Source organism: Pollicipes pollicipes, unplaced genomic scaffold (genome assembly GCF_011947565.3).
Source record: "Pollicipes pollicipes isolate AB1234 unplaced genomic scaffold, Ppol_2.1 Scaffold_6052;HRSCAF=7182_pilon_pilon_pilon, whole genome shotgun sequence".
NCBI lineage: Eukaryota > Metazoa > Arthropoda > Thecostraca > Pollicipedomorpha > Pollicipedidae > Pollicipes > Pollicipes pollicipes.
Genome location: NW_023596805.1, coordinates 10649846 through 10671875, shown reverse-complemented (window position 1 = coordinate 10671875; position 22030 = coordinate 10649846). Strand labels below are relative to the sequence as shown.

General features: G+C 48.1%; 1 protein-coding gene across 1 annotated transcript in view; it reads left to right on the top strand.

The window, feature by feature from the left end:
• The window catches only part of LOC119104635 (protein croquemort), a 22189-nt gene extending 1723 nt beyond the window's left edge, over positions 1 to 20466 (top strand). The window contains exons 2-9 of the mRNA XM_037228354.1: positions 2592 to 2752; positions 3767 to 3908; positions 4468 to 4665; positions 9999 to 10207; positions 13948 to 14090; positions 16787 to 16932; positions 19167 to 19240; positions 19760 to 20466. Of these exons, the coding sequence (XP_037084249.1) occupies positions 2592 to 2752; positions 3767 to 3908; positions 4468 to 4665; positions 9999 to 10207; positions 13948 to 14090; positions 16787 to 16932; positions 19167 to 19240; positions 19760 to 19961 (1275 nt within the window). The 3' untranslated portion in view covers positions 19962 to 20466. The remainder of the gene's footprint in view (positions 1 to 2591; positions 2753 to 3766; positions 3909 to 4467; positions 4666 to 9998; positions 10208 to 13947; positions 14091 to 16786; positions 16933 to 19166; positions 19241 to 19759) is intronic.
• Positions 20467 to 22030: the final 1564 nt, after the last annotated feature.

The window sequence follows — 22030 nt, the reverse complement described above, 5'->3', positions numbered from 1 at the left end:
TGAAATTCTTCTCTTCTTGTTCGTGCCATGCAACAAGACAACGAATGAGTTATCCCTCAATCATCGGTCGCCTCCTGTCTTCTTAATTATTCTTCTTATGATCCATCGGAGAACGATCACTTTTAAGTGCCGTAGCGTCAAATCTCATTGTGCTTTGACGACTTCGTGCTTCAGGCTATCTTCTCGTGCTCTAAACTGCCCAGCTTTTTGCCTCGAAAATCTTACACTTTCTCCGCTTAACATCATTACGAGTGTTTCGTAGAATAAGCAGTCAGCTATTTAAGTTGCGTGGTAGCATAATTTCGATGATCGCTTTAAGAATCCTGTTGGCATGTCAGGAACACGTATTGCCTCAAGGTGTCGTGGATGAGTAATCTGATAGTTTGCACACAATTTTTGCTAAGTAAATGTGAAACATTAAACATCCAGGGCTGCTTCTGCTTCCCCTTGGCTGCTGTTACATCTAAGCTGTGGGTGTTATTACACTATGGCCTATTTTGTATTCTGGCATTATATCTACCTCTGACACAAAATGCTTACAGTGATCACTAATAAAACACACATCCAGATCCCTACACTGGCAAATATTTTTACGCGTACAAGTTAATTTGGGCTTGACAGGCTACATGCGCCTCTAAATGTTAACTATCCTATGTTTTTCAGCCTGCTGAATGCATGCTTTCTTTGTGTTTACAATGTTTTTTTGACCTAGCGAGGACAGTCCGTGTCAGAAACAATGGTAAGATTCATATCGCCGTCGTGTATTATATGATCCACCTTCAACATCTTCCAAGTATACGAGGCCTTCCTTGAAGAAAGTCGAGAAAGAAATTTGGACCATCACTGTTTGATCCATGTATGTTGGTAAAAGCAAAGCATCGGTGCCTTCTTTGCATGCCCCAGTGACGTAATTTCCACAAACGGAATCAACTTCTGTTATCAAACAGCCTCATGCGTTAATTTCAATCAATATGCATGGTTCGCGGCTGAGTGCAAGATCGCAAGAGTAGTCATATGGTTATCTTAGAGTAAAGCTACATTGAAGCCTGCTTGACGAATGTAATGTGTGACGTCACAACACGTCTTCTGTTGGCCCGAGCCTCTACAGTTCGTTGCCATTATTCTCCTTTCATCCATTACTCGGGTTGCTCAGTGATATTGTTCGCCATTCAGCCATGCAATCCTTATATGTTAAGCCTTCCCTTCCACGTCTGGGCAGACTGTGTCGTTATTTGGTTCATAAGTTGTGGGGGTGGGGTCAAGCCGTATCGCACGTGATTTCATCGAATTTGCGTCGTTGTGTCTGGTTTAAGCATGGTAACACGACCCTGTGGTGCGCGAATTAAAGAGGCTTAAAAAACAGTTCGCATGTTCCATCTGCGCCAAAACGCACCGCCCATCGTTACATCTGTTGAGCGAGAGCACAGCTCTATCTGTAAACAAATACATTTGTTTTGTGTCAGATGTCTATAATCAAAAATGTAACGGCATTGACGCCCATCTTCTGGGCATCGATGAGATGTAGCCGACGCTGTAACCGTCTAGAAAAATGGACTCTAATACAGTACGGAGCGACGCGGCCCCGCACTGCGGCAGGCGTGAATCGTCATCCATCACCCTCTGGAGTTGCTCGTCAGTCTGCTGAGGTATCGCATGTAGCGAGCGTTTGCAAGGCGGCTGCCTGCGAACAACATCCAAGCTTCAAATCCAGATCACGGAGGTTCGCGAAGTGCGGGTCGAAGCCACGAGAGCTGTTTCTGCGGTGACATTCTCTGCACGGCAGCGGTGGCTGCCGGTGGCTGGATGTTTCCACACCTGGCGTGTGTAGCGTGTGTCGGTGTTGTTCTGTTCCCCGGTGCAGATTACACCAGAACCAGGCACCATGTAATATTGTAATGGCATCTTGGTCATCTGTGTCTGTAGGTCTATCATGTGAGTAGGGGAGTCGAAGCCGATCACTGCTCTTTGCCGACAAGAGGAAATACATGGGAGCCGCTCATCAAAAAAAGGAAACACTAGGAGCAGCCACCATAGATAGCGAAAAATAGTTCATCATTCCATATCACTTTCAGGAATATGGTGCTTTTGCATTACTCGAGCTTGCCATTTTACCCCATGTTGCCACTTAGCTTTTCGTTATTTTGGTAGACCACTGCTTCCTATGTCACTTTTTATTAAAACAGCCACTTAGCCATTTGGCTATTCACCAATATTTTCTGTGCACTTTTTTACGTCATTCTGCAGCTATCTTTTAAGCCGCCTCACCAATCTGACAAGTCAAGTTTTCAGTATGTCGCCAATTTGAAGTTCTTAGCTTAGTCATTTGTTTTTTCTATCATTTTGGATATATCGCCATTTTTCCATGTCACCGTTTTGTATCTCGCCCTTTCCTCGATTCGATTTTTCGACACGTCAACTTTTGGCCCGTCGCTAATACGGAAGGTGCCATGTAACAGTCGACAAAAAGTTATTCGGCAAACTGGCAGACTAGAGGCGACCGTGTTGCCTGTACACCATCCGGGGGTGGGGGTCGAACTCAACGACCGCAGCCGCACACGAACTGAGCTCGTCCTCCGACCGTGCTTCGGCAGCAACTGCAGCTGGGCCCCGACTCTAAACTGCACGACTCATGGATCGCACCAACGGTCCCCACCTACCAGACGTTCCGTTTTTGGAACGTTACCAACTGGCAGGATGTGGCCAGCAAGCGGGCCAGACCAATTCTGCAGGAAGTGGGACCCTACACTTACAGGTGAGAGGCAGTGATGAGGATGACAGAATATCCCGTCGACCGTTGGGAGATGATTTGCATTTGAAGAAGATGCCATCTACTGACATTGTGAGTTGCGATGCTGCGAGAAACTGAGAATGTACCCTGGAGTTGCTGTTTCCGTATCACTATCAGCTTTCTCAGTTCACCGATTTCTACCATACCCTTATCATGAGAGATTTGTAGAAAGTCCTACCAGCCCTAACCCTCCGCCCTGTTGTGGTGTGACTGATGGGCTCGTTTGCTTGTGCAGACGATGTTTTTATCGTAACGGCGTCCAGTTTAATGATGGCTTATTCCTGTTAAATGATGCTCATGTTTGTTAATGTTTCCATAGTTTGACAGCGAATGACCAGCTTGTCAACAGTTCCTGACTTCCCTGCCGGTCCCAAACAAAAGATAGCCCATTCGTGGTGCGCAAACCGTTCTGTTTGAAACAAGCGTTATATCTGTATTTCAGCTTGACTTGTCGGGCAGACAGTTGCAAAAAACGTTACAGAAAAGATGGAACAACTACGCCCAGGGCTAAACAGCTCGCGGCTGCCCGCGGTGCACGGGGTCCTTTGCTTTGAGAACTCGACCGTCAATGCCCGCAATAACCGCTTTTCATGCTCGCAGCATCAATGTTTGCGCACGTGCGGCCGCAAACTCTGCTAAGGTAGCGCTTGCATGCCTCTGCCTATAAAGTTATTGTTCATGCTGCACAATGACACTGGTGCTGTCATCAGTTATTTGTCACTGGGTGGTCCAATTTGACGCGCTATTAGTTACTGTTGCGTTGAGACCGGCTCGTTTAGTGGATTTGTTATACAACATGACGTATTTTTCGTTACGTGTCATTTAACATGTCTTGTACCCGTTGAATGACCTTGTCGGGGTCAACAACGAGTTGCCATGAGCAATCCGTAGAAATAGAGCAAACAACGGGCAACCATAGACTGTGGGTTAAGACTGACGGGATGTAATGCCGCCTTGTTGGCTTGCGTCACTTTACAGGAGGGAGCAACGGAGAGTCAACGTTACGTGGAACAGCAATGACACCGTTACGTACATGCAGAACAATACCTGGTTCTTTGAGCCGGATATGTCCAATGGAACAGTAGAAGACAATATTACATCACTGAATCTCCCTCTGCTGGTAAGCACAATTGCTCGTTGATGTTGAAATGAAACTGTGATCAGTTCTTTGGTTTCATTTCAATCTGTTCTATATATATATATATATATATATATATATATATATATATATATATATATGCATCTACGTGTGCAAGAAGTAACAGATATCTCATTGAATTAGATAAACAATAATCTTTTTCATAATTTGTTATCCTTTATCTGATGATTATTGTAGTTATATTCAGGATATAATATGAGGGCATGAATTGCATAGATTATATATGTACTGAAATTTGCAATGATTATTACATATAGATACATGCATATGTACATGCTATATATATATATATATATATATATATATATATATATATATATACATGTTCTCGCCATCTCTCTCTCTCTCTCTCTCTCTCTCTCTCTCTCTCTCTCTCTCTCTCTCTCTCTCTCTCTCTCTCTCTCCTCTCTCTCTCTCTCTCTCTCTCTCTCTCTCTCTCTCTCTCTCTCTCTCTCTCTCTCTCTCTCTCTCTTTCTTCCTGGTTTCTCTTTGTGTTTAACCTTCCATTTTATCCCTGCAGCTGGCTGCTCACACCATCGAGGGCATGCCCCCAATCGTCAAGAAGATGATCATCAACTTGATCAGCAAAGTGGGCAGTCAGGTGTTCGTTACCAAGACAGTGCGGGAGCTCCTGTTCGACGGTTATGATGACCCACTGGCTGACGCCATCGCTGCCTTGAGGCATCAGTCGGCGCAGAGTATTGGCTGGAAAGTCGGGGTGAGTTGATGCTGCACGCTTTTTTCGTTTGGTAGGCTGACTGGGCAAATCGCATCGCAAAGTATGTTTATTATTTGACATTAGCTGACACTCCACATACATGCGGCACAAAGAACAACAGACAGTGCTAAGGGATAAAAAAAACACATGAACGCACTCAAGCAGTATGACTCACTCAAGCGGTATGCACTCAAACAGTATTAGGCAAACCTATCGCACGAAAAAGGACCCGACTGCGCGCTTAAAACTCGTTGAATTCAATCGTCGAACATCCACTTGCAACTCACTAATGAGAGGCGCCGCTCGGTGTGCAAGGGATCGTTATCCTGCCGCCGTGCGCACCGCCGGCAGGCGCAGGTCCAGGTGGGTAGTTTGGTCACTGTTCCGCGCGTCAGCGTGTGTTGGAAGCGAACAGGCAAGACCGTCAGGCTCACCTAGCCGACGGGCTCTGCGCGCAGCGGTGACAGTTTGTGCGTCACATTTGGCGAGGCGTGGCGAGGTGCGGGTCATCCCGCGCGCGAGACACGTTGCCATCCTTTCGCAGGCCAGTATCTACCCTGGTAGCAAAGCTAACTACTTTAAGAGGTCAGGCCTCGGTAACAGATGACCCCTGCCCATAAACCGAAATGCAGCATCTCACGCGCGAGATGACTAGGCCCTGTGCCATGGTCAGCAGGACTTGTGGGAAGAAATATCTCAGCCGGCGGAGACCGATCAGGGCACCGATACACTTATTAAGCACATCACTGACGTGTGCCACACAGCTCGGATGGCGGACAAATAGCACACCCAAGTCAAAAAGCATACCTAAGTCAAATAGCACGCCCTAATCAAATACCACACCCAAGTGAAAAAGCACGCCCAAATCAAATAGCACACCCAAGTGAAATAGCACGCCCAAGTCAATAGCACACCCAAGTCAAATAGCACACCCAAGTCAAATAGCACACCCAAGTCAAGTGGCGCGCCCAAGCAAGGCTCTCCCGAACGGTCTCCCCACCGACCCGCACGCTGATAGAGGAAAGTCCGCGGGCGTTCTGTCGGGTGCCAAGGAGAAGAAGTTCTGATTTGGATGCGTTGTGCTCGACACCGTGGGTATAGAACCACGATGATAGGGAGGATGATGGATAATGATAGGGAGGATGATGATAGGGAGGATGATGATAGGGAGGATGATGATAGGGAGGATGATGATAGGGAGGATGATGATAGGGAGGATGATGTTCGCGATGATAGGGAGGTCAGGGTGGCCTGCATGCGTTGGGCAGGGGAAGGACGGTTGCGGTTGCCATTGGAAGTGAGGATTTAGGTGGCGTCAGCGTACTGTGTCACATTGTCGCCCGGCGAATATAGGCTGAGGTCGTTTGCGAAGATTGTGAATAAGAGAGGACCAAGGGCTGATTCCTGGAAGACTACCATAGTATTGGGGAGGGGCTTGGAGACAGCTCTGTCACCAGAAGAAGAAGATATGCAGACTGAATGGGAATGACTAGAAAGCTAGGAGAACCAAGCCGTGTCAATGATATAGAGGTGGACGCTGGAAAAGAGGCCCGCATGAGGAATGACGTCGAAACATTTACTGATGTCCAAGAGGCACAGGAGTGAGAGATGATCACGATCCATGTTGGAAAAGATGCGGTTGGTCACAGTGAGCAGAGCAATCTCAGTGGAATGGCGGGATGGAAAACACGCTCGGCTGAGGACAGAGGATGCTTGTTGGACATGTTGGTGAATACCTGGCGCTGCACCACACACTCGACAACCTTGGCCATGGTAGAAACAGTAGACATATGATGGTGATTGGAGATCAAGGCTGGATCACCGGACTTTAAACTGGGATGGGCCAGAAATTGGTTCCAGGGACAGTTAGTTCACACCTAGCGTAACTCCGGTACCCCGACGGAAAACGCCCACGTGGTGGGACTGTATAACGGGGTGCAAGTTTGTTTTGTTTTTTTGTTTTTGGATTAAAGCCCTTTCGACCAAACATGATCATTTCAGGGCCATGGGATGAAGGAAAATGGTTAACGATGGGACATACGTGCATGTGCCTGGGGGGCCAACCGCCGAGCTTTAACCCGCGTATGCGCGGCCACCCAGCCGGGGTCCCCCTTCCCACGGGGCTCTCGGCCCACTCGTGGCTGACGCATGCAGCCTGCCCCGGAGAAGCGGGGTGTCGCGAGGACGTAGGATGAAGGAAGATTCAGGATAAAAGGGACGGGACGTCACCAGGTGCAGAGCCCTTTTTGTATTAAATAACAAAAGTAGTTGGACATTCTCCTAGTTGTTACGAAAATAAGACGTGCAACCCAATAACTTAGGAAAAGCGCTGTAACCGAGTGCGTGAATACAAGCAAATTCCTCAAACTGACGGTTAAAGATGCGAGAGAACACCATGACAAAGGGTCAAAGCACAATCACATAACCACATCGGGCTTAGCGAGCGCTACAAGCGCCGTGCTGCCATCTATCGATGAGTTTGAAGTAGTACAAGTGGGCGCTGGGGCGACAGCGTACATCGAAACATTGGCTTAGTCAATCATGACCGCCTGAAAACAATCGCGAGCGTGTGAAAGCAATCGAAAAATACTGTCTGCCACATGACGGGTGGATGACAGGGCACGCACAGGCCTAAGCCACCGGCTGGCCCGATCAACCAAATAGATCCGTACGATCATCACCGTCTCAAAGACTGGAAAATGATTGACCACAGGGGCATAGTTGCGCAAAATGAGTTGGGAGGAAGGGGTTGAGTAACGACATATTGCTCAGCTTTCTAAAAAAAAACAACAAACAAACAACCAGGTTCTTCTCCAGATTCGGGCCCTTCTCTTCTCGAAGTGGTGGGGCTGGAAGCCAAGTTGGTGAAGAGGGGATGGGAGGGGGCTGGTGAGATGGAGGCTCCGGAAGTCTTTCTAACACAAATTCGTCCCGCTCAAAGATTAGACTAGAGCGTGCCTTGTTTTAATTTTTAGGCTGCCTTCTGCGAAGATAAGCACTTTCAGCAACAGGAAAAACAGGTTATACTTTTACTCTTCTAGCTCCACCACCAGCTTCCCGCACCTTTTAGCGATGCTGTAAACGCCAGTTCATTCTTTAAATCAATCTAAAAATAGCACAAGTGAGGCACACAACGCCAGGGCTACCTTTTAAATGTACCAACCGATGTTTTACAGTGTTCGAAGATGCTTCTTCCAGATGCGTCATCATTTACGCCCGTCCACTGGCCACCGCTGAGTGCTAGCTGCGGGATCGGGGCGGGGCTAACTCCGCGCGGTCTATGGAGACTGCAAACGCAGCGTATGGAGGTTTTTGTTACTAAGATTTGCAAGCACGCATGCTCACATTTGTATTGCATAGATTTCTGACCAACCAATTTTGACTGAATGCTGAATATTTTCGAAGAAATGGGGTGGTCATGTCACTACGAGTTTTTGACCTTTTAGGGGAGGACTTTCATCATCAAGAGGCATTTTTTCAGCCATTTATCCCCCTCTCCCCGTTGCAGAGAACTCTGATTGCGCCCCTGTAGTGTACGTAAATCAGAATGTTCATCTAAGATGAAACACCACAAGGCCAACTGCCTCACAACTTCGAAAATACAGAGGCTCCAATCCAGAGAGTAGCCCGTTTGTTGGTGCTTTTTCGGAGAAGGTTGAGCCATTTACCGCTGTTCAGCCCCTCCCACCCCCCCCCCCCCATTACAATTCAAGTTGCAAAATTACGCCCCTGGCGCCGGTCATTTTCAAGTTTGAGAGCCGCTGAGATAATACGAGTCTATTTGACCGATCGGACCTGCTGGTGACTTCGTGCCTGCACGTAGTCCGTGATTCAAACGTGACGTGGCAGGTGGAGGTTTTATGCTGCTTGCGCTACGCCGGTGGTATATTTTCAGGCGGTCATGCTCAACTGTACCAATGTTTCAACGTGCCCAGGGCTGCAACTTCGGACGGCTAGTTCGACAGCACCACAACGTCATGTAAACGATCCGTAACGCATTAGAAAATTACGCGATGAGGAGAATATTTACTAAATAGAACACAATGTTTGTCTACTACAAGGGTCTTTTCCAGTTAAAGACATGCCGATAGTTATAAGTGAGCTTATTCCATCACATCTGATGCTTGCCTCAATATTATCAAATCTGTAGCATTTCTTTGAAAGAGAGCGTTCCACATTTGTTTGGGTTTTGAACTGAGATGGTCATTTTGGAAATCATGCAGTGCAGTCCACAGCTATAACCCCTTTAAAAATTCAAACCCTCTTGTTGCTGAGCTTGACGTCCGCGAACATGCTCGGGCTATTTCGCGCAGACTATTTCAAGGCCATGCACACATGCATGGCGCAATAGAAATGTACTGCACATGCCACCAACTCATTGGCCATGTAACACTGAAGCCCCTCCCCATCCCCAGTCGAATTATTCGTTTCTGGCCACGTCAGAACGATGCGTGGCATCTCGTTGGCCTTCGATCATGTTGATAAATTTGTAGTAAGTTTTGAACACCAAGCATGTTTCTTGCCACGTAATGCATTAATTTTGACAGTGGCATGGCTATGACGGGAGTTAGGTTGGAAGTCGAATAACTTAAGAATGGCTTCCATACACGGGCATGTGAGTGCAAGTAAAAAGCATAAGATTACTGAAAAATGAACAAAACCACCACGACAAGTGGTCAAAACACGCGCTTTAACGACATTCAGGTTCCGCAAACACGCACCAACACATCCGTCACCTCTCGGCAGATTGAAATACTACAAGTAAGTCGGCCAGTCCCACTTCAGTAGGAATTCGGACACGGCCAGCCTGGCAGCGTCTCTGACGTTCATGACGGTAATCAAACAATGTCGTGTTGAAGAGCATGCACACCAAATGGTGAAACTGTAATAGCTAGAATAGGCCTTTACGCTTAAGAAGAATACGCTCCCTGCCAATGCTTAGCAGGGAGCGTATTTCATTATAGCTAGTGTTACTTTACTGTCGTCAAACGTGGAACGTTTCCTTTAGTGAAGCCACACGGCATAAACTTAAGCTCAAAAGATAAAACAAAACAAGAACACGCACCACCAAAGGATACAGTGAGCGATTGCGAGCTAGACAATGTGTAGTCTTGTGCATTTCTTGCCGCTCACTAATGAGCTCTACATGAGTCCACAAGGATGGCTTTGTCGGGGAGCTTATCACGAAACCTAGAGCTGTAGCCCCAAGAACCTGGACTGTTGTCTTTTAATTTCTTGAAATAACTCCATGAAAGGAATGTGATAAAAATGCAAAACATTTCGTGATATACTTTTGTTGATTTATCGCGTAATGGGCTCAATATGTCCGGCAGCAAAACAACTCTCATTTCTTCGATGGAATCATGAACATGGACACCGGCGCTGATATCTCGCACAAGGGCGATATCCGCTTCTTGAACTATAGCGACACCAGCAGGAGCTTCACCAACTCCTGTGGCATGTTGAACGGCTCGGCTGGATCACTCTTCTCTGGACGACTGCAGCCAGACTTCGTCCAGGTCTATGTATCGAATTTATGCCGGTACGTATCTCGTCGTTTGCTACTTCGTTAATTCTCGCGCGTCTCCTAATGTTGGTGGGTGAAAGACAAAACCACTGAAAATGACGCCTCATTGTGATGGCACACATTACCGCAAAACTTTCTGCTCCTTCTCAGGGAGGTTGAGAGAGGCCCCGAATCATAGAGAGGCTGAGGCTTACGTGTTGCGACTTATATGCCTTTAGTTTGGCCACGCCCTCGGACTCAGCGAATTTCCCAGCTGTTCGTTTTTTACGCTCTCCATACAAATTTCAAGAAGCCACTGCAGCTCATGACAGTTACATAGTAATGCTCAAAGCGCGGGCGGGGGAAGTCTCATAACGTTTGTGTTTCGTAACCCACAGTAAACCCTCGCTCAGCGAGGGCAGTCTCACATGGCTCCTAAGGTTTTTCAGGATATGTTCTTTGACACGCTCTCGGGTGAGGGGGTCATTGAGCCCTCCCCGAAAGTTTTTCAGAATGGTTTCCGAACAGCGCGGCGTAGCCTCGCCAAATTTAACATAGCTGTAGACAATTTAGTAGCAGATCTTTTGACGTCCTAATTTTTGTTGTACCTTGTGAGGTCGCTGACCCATGGCAAGTCAAAGTCAGGCCATGGTTTTAGAGAAGGCAATTTCTAGGGAATCCTTCAATGTGATCCAAAAACGGTGTGTTAGACGAAGCCACTACATCTCTGAGATGCTTTCTTAGGCAACAAAACAGTCGAATAAGCAAGTTAAATTGGCCTAAGGTCAGATATATAGGTCACGCCAAGGTCAAAACCAACGTGTTTTGTTACTCTAAGGACTTGCTGTATGGAATAGTTTCTGGGCTCATTTCGAGTTTATGATAGCAGGAGCCGCATTATACATCTTCCATGGACTTCTTAGATGTCAGAATAGGTCATTTACCTATAATGACCCAGGTCAGCATTTTGTTTTAGGAGCATACCGCCTGGCGTAATCTTTGTCGCGTAGTCAAATGCAAAACTCAAAACAATCTTGTATGATTTTGTTCACCTTGACCTTGAAAATGTCGGACAAGGCCACTGACCTTGAATAACAATGTGACCTTTTGCTTAGAAACGGTTATCTAGGTTCTGGGGGCACTTAAGACACCAACCTGGAACTTGACCTTGTTTGACCTTTTTTGACCCGAAGATTATAACCTATGAACCTGAAACTTTGACCTAAGTGAGTTCACTGTACAGGTCAACACACCCTGTAATTTGGTGTCTCTAGATTTCTTAGTTCCCGAGATCTCAGGGGGTGTCAAATTGACCCCCCGCCCGAGCGAAGGGCATGTAGCCGGCCACCCGGGCGCGTGTTAAGGCTTTGAGCCCGGCACTCCAATTTGGAGTAACCAGACTTTTATAGTTTTTACCTATGCTGCAAAAATTTAACAAAATCTGAAGCTGATGGGCTATGACCTCTTCCTGAAGTTCATATCGGTGCATGTTGCCCAGAAGCGACATATAACGCTCATGGCTCACGGAAAATGCACTTCGCAGAGGTTTTATTGGAGCGACTTTCTTATCTATATCATCCTGCGGTACAGGACTATAAATCAGGCCGCTTTTTTCAGTCAAGTTATCCAAGGTTTTCCACTGGCCAGGCTAACGGATGCAGCAAACAAAGCAGGAGGAATATATCCCATTGGCGAAAAATCCAGAATGAAAAATCCTGACGTCAAATCAGGTAGCTTGTATGCCACTGTTCTGGACGAAAACAACGGATAAAAAGAGTCCCTGCACAATCCCGAAAGCTATATAAATGCAGTTATTTGAACCAATTCATCGATCAGACTGAGCGGTGCTCGACCGAATCAATTACACCTGAGAGAGATCAAATATAATGATCAAAGTATCTTTACTTGCTTTGCACATGACTACATAAATCCCAAGTTCCAGATTACATATAAAGAACGAAAGGCGTCCAGTACGGCTAGAGAATACCTTATCGTGACCTTGCTGTGAAAGTAGACTTAGTGAGCCAATAGATCTAATAAGTTAGCCCTTGCAGCACTGGGAATACAGAGTAAACGGAAATATTTTTGTCCAAAGGATGCCAGTCAGATGGCGTCGCTATGATCAAGTCGTTTGTATCATTTATTATTGTATCATGTACCATGTATCATATCACTGTATTATGTACTGATCGGTATGGTCGTTTGTTTAACACGCGTGTGCGTGGGAAGGGGTCAAATTGACCCCTCCCGAGGGCTTTTCCAGAATGGTTTTCGAACTTCGAACTGAACGGTAGCCCCGCCAAATCTGCATAGCTGTAGACAAATGAATAGTGGATCACTTGGCATCAAAAATTTATATGTGCCTTGTAAGGTCGCTGACCTATAGCAGGTCAAAGTCAAACCATGGCTTCATGAAGCAAACTTCATCTGATCCAGACGATGTTAACGAGCCATCTCTCTCTTTTTAACACACGTAAATGAGCTAAATGAGCTAGGGTCAGTTATGAAGGTCAGACCAAGGTAAAAACCAAGCCGTCTGTTAATCCAGGGCTTGCTGTATGGAATAGATTCCGGTGCTCATTTCGAAGCTATTGATAGCAGGAACCGCATTATACATCTTCCATGGACTTCTTAGAGGTCGAAATAGGTCACTGACGTGAAGTGACCTAGGTCCACATTTTGCTGTTAGGAATATGCCGTCTAGCGTAATCTTTGTCGCTTATTCAAATGCAAAACTCAGACAAATTTTGTATGATTCTGGTCGTCATGACCTTCAAAAGAACAAACAAGGTAACTGACCTTAAATGAGCGTGTGACCTTTTGCTTTGAAACGGTTATCTAGGTTCTTGGGGCACTTTGGAGACTTACCTGAAATTTGACCTTTTTGACCTTACTTGACCCGAACGCCACAACCCAGGAACTTGAAACCTTGACCTAAGTGAGGTCACGCACAGGCCAATACACCCTGTAAATGTGGTGTCTCTAGCTTTCTTAGTTCCCGAGATCTCAGCGGGGGATGGGTCAAATGGATCCCTTCCCCACCCGAGCGAAGGGTATCCAGCCGGCCACCCGGGCGCGTGTTAAGTGAAATTTGTCACTTAGATTATCGCAACACTGCTTTGCTAATCAGAGCATAGACAGGCTAGTTCTGTCTTATAAAACGCAGGATTTAACACAGAGTAAGACACGATAATCGTCATGCTAATAAACATCCAACTTTCCTGGTTGAAAAGGTTCTTGAACTGTTTCCAAGCACAAGGTTTGCACCAAAGTCGGGCAAGCTATGCGCGATTTAGATTGACACATAAGCTTTATGGTTCGGAACAAGAATGCATTTACTCTTCTCCCGTGATTATAGCACAGGACCGATGATTGCTCAACAATAGCTGAACCCTTCAGACTGTTCGGAATCTGGCATCTGTTTCTGTTCTGGTGGGCAGCCGGCTGGGGCTGCTGTCGGTTGATTTTGCCAGACAGGTATCAGAGCATCTGATCACACGACAATACTCTTGATAACATGATGAAGAGGCCTGGATGACCTGGATGAAAAGCTAGTTGGTATTACTATGATGGTAACTCGATAGCAGTGGGCGTGTAAGCAGCCTTAAAGCCTTCTTGCTCAAATAATTTTGCTCCGTTTCGGCCATACATCCCGAGCAGCATTGGAGTGACGCCAGCGCAGCTTGTTATATTTACGTTTTACGTAGTTTTTAATGAACAAAGCACTATCCTAGTGTCCACCACATAAACGTCCAAATATGCCATTATGCCTACAGCTCTCTGAAGCTGCCGTACGAAAAGGAAGTCTCCACGGGCGGCTTGGACGTGAACCGTTACGCCGCCACGGAGATGCTGTTCGGCAGCCCGGAGGTCAACCCTGACAACTGGTGCAACTGCCACGGACAGTGCCCACCTTCAGGTGAAATATCCCCTCCAACATCTAGCTGACACTGGCACTGTAACCCGCCCCTGTTCTACGATGCATTAAGCAGGCCTTTCCGAGCCCCTGACTAGCCTGGGATGGAAATGGCGGTCTCAGCTGGGAAATTCACACAACGCGTGTCCATGCCTCTTATCGTCTATATCATTCCTAACATTTATCTGCATCTAAAACTTTGAGCAGCATCTCAGCTTATCAGACCTTAATGTGAGCCTTCATGAACCCAAGGGATCAGTTGGTGTTATGTGTCAAGAACAAGCAGTGCAATAAGCAATGCAAAAGCAGTGCAGTCCACACCTACCACTAACGTGCTGTTGGAAATCTTTGAGCAAACTTCACCGCCCCTTTTGTGTACCGTGTTTTGTGTACTTTTTGTGTTTTTTTTCTGGGTTGCTAGCATCTGTCATGCAATCAAGGCAACGATGCTGTTGTTGGTGGCAAGCTTAGACCTCCAAGTCATTCGACTAATCATTCATTTGTCCATCAGTCGTAATTTGCTTTTATTGTGTTAAATTTGTATTGAAATATCACATGACATAACAAACCTTTTGGTTTAGAATCTGCAACTTCGACAAGAATGGCACATCAGTTCACGCGCAAGGAAAAGGTCATGAACCAATAGTGTGTGTTTTCTTATGTGTCTGCCAATGGGGGAAGTTGCCGTCGTGCTGCGCTGTTTTCATTTCTTCCATGTCTTGTATTGCGTGCCCTGTGATTGGGATCGCAGATATGTGTATGTGTCTGTATTAGCTACTCCTTTGTTTTGATGCTCGTGTTTGCACTTCGTACTTTGTACTGTGTTTGTGTTTGTGTTTGTCTAACTGTGCTTGTGTAACAAATTATGGATCGTGTCACCAATTCTGGATTATGTGGTTAGACGCGCGGTTCTGTTCCACGATAAAACCGGATTTCTCCGCGGGTAAGACCTTGCGCTCGTGCCTACCAGCGTGGCAATAACGTTGTGGCGTGGCAAGCGGCATTTGTGCTGGTCAAGCCAAAACGGTGCACATGCCTTCGTGCCATATCACATCATACATCCCAAGACCGTCTGCTGACCTCTGTCGGACGCCTGCTGACCTCTGTCGGACGCCTGCTGACCTCTGTCGGGCGCCTGCTGACCTCCGCCGGACGTCTGCTGACCTCTGTCGGACGCCTGCTGACCTCTGTCGGACACCTGCTGGCCTCTGTCGGACGTCTGTTGACCTCTGTCGGACGCCTGCTGACCTCTGTCGGGCGCCTGCTGACCTCCGCCGGACGTCTGCTGACCTCTGTCGGACGCCTGCTGACCTCTGTCGGACGCCTGCTGACCTCTGTCGGACGCCTGCTGACCTCTGCCGGGTGCCCGTGCTGACGCTAGTATGCCTGCGGGCCGGCTCCAGCTCCACGCTATGGTCGCCAGTGCGCGGCACTTGCAGTATGCTTGCACTCGGGAACAAAACAATGATAAAGGTGCCCTTTTTGCCGCCAGCTTGGTCACGCAGCCGATCACTGTAAAACATCGAACGCTTGCTATTAACGACGCCGGCCAATCACCGCATGTTGGAGGACCGAAATATCGCGTGTGACGTCGCAGTGCACGGATCCGATTGGAATTCAGCATTTGTATGCATGAATCATTTATTATGCATATTGTTGCCTCAGGATTTGAAAGCAGTAAGCATCACCAGCACTTAGTTTTGCTTAATTGTGAAAAAGTTGTGCGTTATGCAACACATAAAGGATATGGCATTAAGCTTGTACATTGCGCGATGCGGTTTCCTGGCTACGTGGCCGCAGAAATGTTTGTTGAATGACACTGTTTGTTGAAATTTTGACATGCCGTAAAACAGCATCGTACGTTCTTGATAGACCATTTTTAGACGTCGACTAAAAAATTGTAGCTTGGCATTGATTCGCCAGCATATGATACGCGTCAATTATTTGATAAAGGGGAGGTACGTGCTCATTGGGCTACTATGTGCGGAATTCCCTGAGGATAGAAACCAATAGTTCTGAGAGCAAATGATCCCCAAAAGAAAGTAAACTTTTTTAACTTTGCGCCAATATCTAGTGGTACCCAAATACCAAAATAAAAAACTGGAGTTGGTTGGCCGGGGCCAGCAGAAAAGATCGGTCGCAAAATATTCAGTTTTTACTATCCGCCCCTAGTACCAACGCGGTACTAGGCGATATTAGTTATAAACGGTAAAAATTGTTCCTAAAAACTTCAGAGAACCACTTCACGTATATTTTTGTAAGCAACGTTTTGCCCGAAAGTCCTAAAATTTTCGACAATCGCAACGTAGTTACATGGGCATTGGCGCTGTTTCCATTTGTTCCTCATATGCGTTTGAGTGAGAATTGAGCCCCGAAAAAGTGGCCTTTACGACAACAGTGCTTACTTTCCATGTGTGGAAACGTGCACACGTATGTGTGGGTGTATTGTGCGTGTATGTGCCTATATAGTTATGTGCAGACCTTTTGAGGGATGTAGAGGTGTGCATATCTGCGTGACGCGAGTGTGTGCGGTCTTGCTGATCTGTGCGGATGTGCGCTTGCGTGTGTACGTCCCGAGCCAGCACCAACCAACAGGTCGTGAAACCTCGCGGAAGTGGGCATGTCTTAGGCTAACCCAGGGTTGGCTGAATGGATGGCCAAGCCTCACGCATGAACACAACATGCGGCGCATGTTCCAGGTTTACTGGACATGTCGAACTGCGCGCCGTTAAACGCATTTGCCTCGTTACCACACATGCTGTTCGTTGAGCCGGGGATTGTCAACCAGACGGAAGGCCAGCATCCGGGCGAGGACGGCCATGTCCTGTACCTCGACATAGAGCCGGTTAGTAACGCGCGTGCAGTGGTGAGGTGAACTGTCTTGGGTTCTTAACGCGTTTCGTTAGAAAATGCCCCGGCGGAGCGTTTAACGTAATGCCGTGACACCTTTGAAGTTGCCAGTCGAAATCAAAGTTATTTCCCTCCCTTTGTGAGGCTCTTACATGCATACATACGTGAAAAATTCACCTGTAGCAGCTTTGTTTCCTCATATTGCATAGTCTCGTACATATGCGCATGTAAAGCCAACAAAGTTCCTATTTCAGGAAAATTTTACCTTAAACCTTGCCCAATAGCGCCAATTTTTTACCTAGCGAAACACGTGTTTTTACTGTCTAATGATGAATGCAATGGAAAGCAATTGATGTGTTTTGGGGATACATTTATGATGTTTGGCTCCAACGATTTGACAATGTCGGCAGAAGACTTCCGCTCTTCGTTTCGATAATGACATGCTGCCGAAATATCAACGCACGTATATCTCCATTCTCCTTGTTTTTCTCCGAGGAATGAGACTATTAATACTGTCTTATCTATGTGAATACTGCCCTCGCAAATGCACTTAACAACTTACGTGACAACGCGAACAGCGAAATGCTTTTTGTTCAGACACATTTTTTGGAGCGTTGGACATGCCGGGAAACATATAATTTTTTCATCTCCTTATAATAGTGTCATCGCCCCTCCACCGAATTGAGAAGTGGTTTCATGACACTGTCTTAACGGCTCCGCATTTGTTCTAAAATCGGACACCGTCATATCTCAAGCGGACCTTGAGACTGGTTGACGTGCTTATCGTGCGCCGCGGAAAAGCTGCTCCCACTTCGCGCCTCACGCTCTCCTGATTATCTTGCCTGACAAGACTCAAAGCACGTGGCTGAGCGATTTAAGCGTTATTGTAGTCTGGGAGGGAATATTTGCTCTTGAGCTGTGGGTCGGAGGTCAAGGCTCGGCACGAACTTAACGGTAATGGCTGGCGACGTGATGATGGCTGGCAGCGCGGTGTTGCCTGGCTGCTCGCCGTTGGCTGACATCTCACCGTTTCTGGCAGCTACCCGTTGGCTTACAAGTAGCTGTTGGCCAGCAGCTTGCCGTTGCCTGACAGAGCGACGTTGGCTGGCAGTTGGCCGTTGGCTGGCAGCGTGACGTTGGCTGGCAGTTGGCCGTTGGCTGACAGCGTGACGTTTGCCGACAGCGCGGTGGTTGCTGACCATCAACGCCCTTCATGTCTATATTTGGCATATTGAACAACGTTGTCAAGATTATTTACAGGCAGTAACGTGACATGCCTGCCCGGTTAAAACTTTGCCCAACCTGTGCCAGTTTCGCTGGGAGGGAATCGTGGCGTACCCTCCGCGAACGGTGGTAGGCGACCTTTCCCAGGAAGCTGGCTGTTGCGTGATAGGTCACGTGACATATCACGTGATCGGGTGCTGTCTATGATAGTCCACAGATGCCGTTGATGAACGCTTCCACAAACGCTTTAGCCTGCTGAAGGGGAATAGTGTCTTAAGCTTGCCCAACGCTCGACGTGTTTTCAGCACGGGGCGCCTGGCTGTTAGAGCTCACTCAGCGTACGACACTTAACCCACACGTACCGCGTCCTCACCACACCTCATCCGTCCTCTTACTGCATCCTCAGTACGCGCTCATCTGCCCTCTCGCTGCATCCTTAGCTCATCTGCTCATCTAGCGAGATATAGCGAGATATAGGATAAGCGAGAGGGCTCATCTGCCCTCTCGCTTATCCACCCTCTCACTGCATCCTCAGCACGCGTTCATCCGTCATCTCCCAGCATCGTCAGCGCGTGTTCATCCGTCCTCTCACTGCATCCTCGCCGCATGCCCATCTGTCCCCTCATTTTACCATCTCACGTTATGATTTCGCTATGCCATCCATCCATTGGCAGAGGACGGCAATCCCTGTTTCCGCTCTGATTTCACTATGCCATCCATCCATTGGCAGAGGACGAGAATCCCCGTTTCCGCTCTGATTTCACTATGCCATTATCCGTTGTCAGAGGACGGGAATCCCCGTTTCCGCCCTGATTTCACTATGCCGTCATCCGTTGGCAGAGGACGGGAATCCCCGTTTCCGCCCTGATTTCACTATGCCATCATCCGTTGGCAGAGGACGGGAATCCCCGTTTCCGCTCTGATTTCACTATGCTATCATCCGTTGGCAGAGGACGGGAATCCCCGTTTCCGCTCTGATTTCACCATGCCATCATCCGTTGGCAGAGGACGGGAACCCCTGTTTCAAGCCGATTGCGGCTACAAAACAACCTGCTGCTCCAGGCCAACCCCGACATCGCGTAAGTGCGGCACGCCAGCTGGTGCAAGGATAGGGCTCCAGCCGAATCAGTCTAGCTGCCAATGCTTGCTGTGGCTTTCGGGCCCTCGTCTTCTCCTAGACTGGAGTTGCGCCTTTCCGGCTGAGGCTTTTGTTCAGTGTTAGGGCATCAGGATAAACTATGGATCGATTCCCAAACGAATATGCGTTGTGTGTTCCAACGGTGCGGTGAGGCTGATCATATCAGGATATCAGACATATGACATATATGACATATGACATCTCAGGCCAGTCGTGACGAAGCATTAAGCTAGGCTGGAACATTTTGTGCAAGTTCTACGGATCTTTGTGCAGCGTCACTTCGGGAGAAAAATCGGATACCGGATTACTATGCCACCGAGAAAAATATATTACGCGAACGAATTGCAGTGCCAGAGCCGATTGCGGGAGCCCTGGGCCGCCACATAGACACAACAGCGGGTGTTCATTCCCTTCTCCGAGAGCCCTACTCACCTTCGCCCCCCCCCCCTCCCCCCACCAGGGTGCTGAACAACGTGCCGACGGCTTACATGCCCATTCTGTGGATCGAAGCCGCCGTCGACATTCCGCCGGACATGGTGGACCAGCTGTCCACGCTGACGAAGACGGTGCCGGTGGCGCTCCGTGCTGTCAGCGGAACGCTCACCGCCCTGGGCGGTGTGCTGCTATTCAGCGGTATTGCTCTCCGCCGGCACCGGCTCTGATCCGGCCCGGCCGACGACGGATCTGAGCCGGCGCCGTGTCTGATCCGGCTCGCTTCGACGACGGATCTGAGCCGGCGCCGTGTTTGATCAGGCTCGCTCGACGGAGCGGAGCCGGCACCGTGTCTGATCCGGCCAGGCCGATGGAGCGGAGCCGGCGCCGTGTCTGATCCGGCCAGGCCGATGGAGCGGAGCCGGCACCGTGTATGATCCGGCTCGGCCGATGAAGCGGAGCCGGCGCCATGTCTGATCCGGCCCGGCCGACGGAGCGGAGCCGGCGCCGTGTCTGATCCGGCCAGGCCGATGGAGCGGAGCCGGCGCCGTGTCTGATCCGGCCAGGCCGATGGAACTGAGCCGGCGCCGTGTCTGATCTGGCCCGCCCGATGGAGCGGAGCCGGTGCCAGAATTCAGAATTCATGTCCTAGGTAATGTTTAGATGTTGTTGCTCGATAGCTCTGCTGTTTTGAAATGAAAATTTCGCACGGAATAGTTATTGAAATATATATTGAATCGGTTGGCTTCGTTTCGGTCTAAAGTCTTGAAATCATAAAATGAAATCAAGCCTTCAAAGCCCAAGCCAAGTTCCGACGAAACAAGATAACCTGAAACCTCGTAACTCGCTCCTGGTCTCCATTTTTGTGGCGGCGGAAAGGAAGCCATTAACTACAACTTTCGGTCATATTGCGTATTTTGCTGTATCTGGTGCACGTTTCCCTATTTTCCTCCCCGCTGTTATCCCGTTACCATGGTGATGGGAGTTCGACGCTAGCCCCACCACTATCGCAATTTTATCCATGTTTCTCTATTATGTCTGACTATTTATTCATGTCGGTTGGAATCTGACGGGTGCATATCAGGTGTAAGTAAACTAATTGACGTTATGCTAATGCCCCTAACTGTTAATGTTATCCTTGCTTCTGCTGTCTGGTTACTCCGTCATGTATGTTTGGGCAGTGTTTACATGGTCAGATTCAAGTCGGTCAATATATATATATATATATATATATATATATATATAATTTTCTGGCTGGCTGTGGTGATGGCATCTGTTTCTAGGCAGGGCTTGGAGCTACCAAACATGCTCCCAATAAGATCTTATAATGGCACTCAGCGTACCATATCAGATAACGCTCAAACGCTTAAGACCACGATCAATTTTGATTGCTCACTGTTAAGTAGCTCCACAGCAAGTCTCAAATATCAGTTTTGGATTCTCACCTCCATTGTTCAATGGCCGTGAAGGCAGTCCCTAAATCTTTTAAGATCGCAGCATTTTTGCTCAACTGCATTCATAGTCTGAGAACATGCAAAGCTTCTGGCTGAATACCCTCTCCGTTTCCTTTGGTTACACATGAAAAACGAAGTCAAAAGTTAAAAGTCATAAGCTTCTGCCGTTAGTGTCGCCATTGCGAGGGTAGGAATACGCTGACACCGACGCTTAGCCGACGCTTAGCCGACGCTTAGCCGACGCTTAGCCGACGCTTGGCCGACGCTTAGCCGACGCTTAGACAAGTAAGACGTAAGAAGCGCGGGTAAGATGTTTGCAGATGATGCGAAGAGATCTGTCGCATTCCGAGGCCCCTGGTCTCTTCTCCTCTCCAGGTTGACCCCGAAGATGTAAGAAGCGCGGGTAAGATGTTTGCAGATGATGCAAGGAGATCTGTCGCATTCCGAGGCCCCTGGTCTCTTCTCCTCTCCAGGTTGACCCCGATGACCTGGTCAAATGGCCGGCGGCGAGGTTTATTTTGTCAGCACGTCAAATCGCAGTCGAGCCCACTGAAAAGTACCTTGCGGTCTCCGTAAACCAGACGCAATTTCCACGTGCGTATGACGGAGGCGGTCTCAAAGGCCAGGCAGATGCTGATGGTTGTGAGGCTGCCATTGGCCCGCGTTGACGCTTTCGCGACGCCACTGCTGTACAGGACCATGGTATGCCCGTTTTGGCGCAACTATTCAAGCGCATGACATCACGCTCTGAAGGCCCTTCGGCGAACGGGATCAGGAGCAGCTGGAGCAGGCTTAATGATGAGCTTGATCAGCAATGATGATCATCTTGTCCGAGAAGTAAGGCA